Below are 2,186 nucleotides of genomic sequence, written 5' to 3'. Positions count from 1 at the left end.
AGATTTGTTATATATATTTAAAGTGATATAAATATGAATTAAATATACAAGAAGTTCTCAGATTAAATTTATTATTGAATTTCAAATATGAATTTAGAACAAACAAAATTTTCCTCTAAAAGTTATTCGCAAACGCTTCGTTTAAGATATATTGATTTCTTAAGATACAGAATTATAGAAATAAATAATATCGAAATAACGAAAAAACGCAAAGCTTAATAGAGGCATGCAGAATCCAGTTACTTTAACATAAAATATTTTCGATACAAATATAAATATATATATATATATATTTTTTTTTTTGCAAAAAACAATATCTTCAATATTTGAAAATATTCTACTGTTTTATTATATATCTTTCTAATTCGTGTAATATTATAATTATTCTTATAAATTAATAATAAATTATAAATTAATAATATTAAATATCGACTATTCGCGTAATATATTGTTTCTCTCGCAAGAATTTGACATTACCAGGAACTGTAATAAGATTAACACGTACGTAGTAATATTACCGATAATCTGAAAAGAAAAAACGAATAAATAACATATATATATTTAATTCATGAAAACAAGCAGTCAGTTACTTACTGCAACGAGAAGAGTCGCATCCATATTGACACCCTTTGCTGAAAATATACTTTCGCGATGCAATATTTGCAAAGAAAACAGTTGCAACTGCAATATTAGAGCACAGAATTAAATATTAAATTAAATAACTATGACTTAATATATAAACGATATTAAGTAGACTTAATATTAGGTGTAGTAAAAAGAAATCCATTATTTTTCCATTTAATTTCATGCAAAAATAATGGATTTCTTTTTATTACACCTAATACAAACAAATTGCATTAGTACGCAAAAATTTTTATACACTGAGAAGAAAAGTTGCTGCTTCAAAAAAATATTAATTGATTCAACCGCAGCAAGGTTGTCATCATAGGTTGTCAAGTAAATATTTGTTAATTTTAATAAATATTTAATAATCCAAACAAATCATGAAAAAAATGACGGCTCTCATGACCAGAAGTCGGCCTTAAATACATTTTTTTGGTTGTAAGAACTGTAGTAAGATTATGATAATTATAAAATTAATACGTCTTAACAGCTGTTACTATATATCCCTCTTACGATTATCACAATCAAATATATTAATGGGCAAAAATTATCGTTATTTCCAGGTTGTGACTACCATAGCGTTTTGTCTGTGATAACATGTTTTAAATTACAAGATTAACCTAAATGTTAACCTAAATGTTAACCTAAATATATAAATACTCAAATTAAATAATCATTACGAATTAAACGCATTTAGTCAAGTTAACAACTTTTTTTCTCAGTATATAAATTAAATTACATTACCTCGTTTTTCACGTTTTCATCATTAATGCTGTTAAATACAATATGAATAGTGGTGCCGATTTTAAGAGCTTGATTCTTGCCAGTCTCGCAGGCCCATATGATCGAGGCCATTTTTAAAAATTGATATATTATAGATATCAGGAAATACCAGAACCAAAAATCTTTATACATTTTGCTTATAAAGTCTTCATCATCATTGCGTAATGTAGAAATGCACCACTTCGTGATGTAGAAATATAGATTGAAAGTAACTTCGCAAATAGTTAAGATTATCGAACAGAGAAGCTGCAAACTGAAGGTCAAATTCAACATCTGCACTGTGTTGCTAATCATTAGATACTGCTTTTCCAGAGCTTTGAGTTCCATCAGTAGGAATGGATTTCCTTGATGTATCCAATTAAATATATATGGCATATCCATTATGGGTTCACGAAAATTCGCAAGATTATCGTTGATTTTCTTAAAACAAGCTTTTAATATACAAACACAATTCATGTATAGCATATCCATTTGAAATACCACTAAACTGACGTATATTGTATATAACTGGAATTTAAGATCAAAGTTCAGCTTGTAGTAACACATCATTATTATCGTGAAAAAGGAAAAAAACTAAAGATATCTTTCGTGTGGATCAGTTTGGACAATTTCTTATATGTCTTCGAAGGCAGTTTTGAAGAAATATCCATTATTGTTTGCAGCAATCGCATTCGTGAACTAATCAAAACGTGCGTGACGATTGTTATAAAACTACTAAATAAATAGTAGCAATTACTGTGAAGAGTTCCGGGTACATTTGAAATATACTTCCTCCCATG

The 2,186-nt window shown here is 27.4% G+C and overlaps 1 protein-coding gene across 1 annotated transcript; it reads right to left on the bottom strand.

Moving 5' to 3' along the window:
- Positions 1 to 432: 432 nt before the first annotated feature.
- Positions 433 to 1,788, bottom strand: LOC105627039. The gene is made up of 3 exons (XM_012208318.1): positions 1,369 to 1,788; positions 595 to 681; positions 433 to 525 (listed from the first exon to the last, which is right to left on the bottom strand). Exons 1-3 carry the CDS (start codon positions 1,786 to 1,788, stop codon positions 433 to 435), a joined length of 600 nt encoding a protein of 199 aa, XP_012063708.1.
- Between the last annotated feature and the right edge of the window lie 398 nt (positions 1,789 to 2,186).

The sequence above is a fragment of the Atta cephalotes genome, assembly GCF_000143395.1.
Source record: "Atta cephalotes unplaced genomic scaffold scaffold00007, whole genome shotgun sequence".
Lineage (NCBI taxonomy): Eukaryota > Metazoa > Arthropoda > Insecta > Hymenoptera > Formicidae > Atta > Atta cephalotes.
The sequence above is the reverse complement of the archived record's forward strand: the minus strand, read 5'-3'. Positions and strand labels throughout refer to the sequence as shown.

Excerpts from the sequence above, each read along its gene's own strand:
- LOC105627039 (XM_012208318.1), bottom strand. The coding sequence starts at position 1,788 with ATGGATATGCCATATATATTTAATTGGATACATCAAGGAAATCCATTC. Across the intron at positions 682-1,368 it reads ATGAAAACGTGAAAAACGAG|TTGCAACTGTTTTCTTTGCA; the intron begins GTAATGTAATTT and ends CTAATATTGCAG. Across the intron at positions 526-594 it reads ATGCGACTCTTCTCGTTGCA|ATTATCGGTAATATTACTAC; the intron begins GTAAGTAACTGA and ends TTTTCTTTTCAG.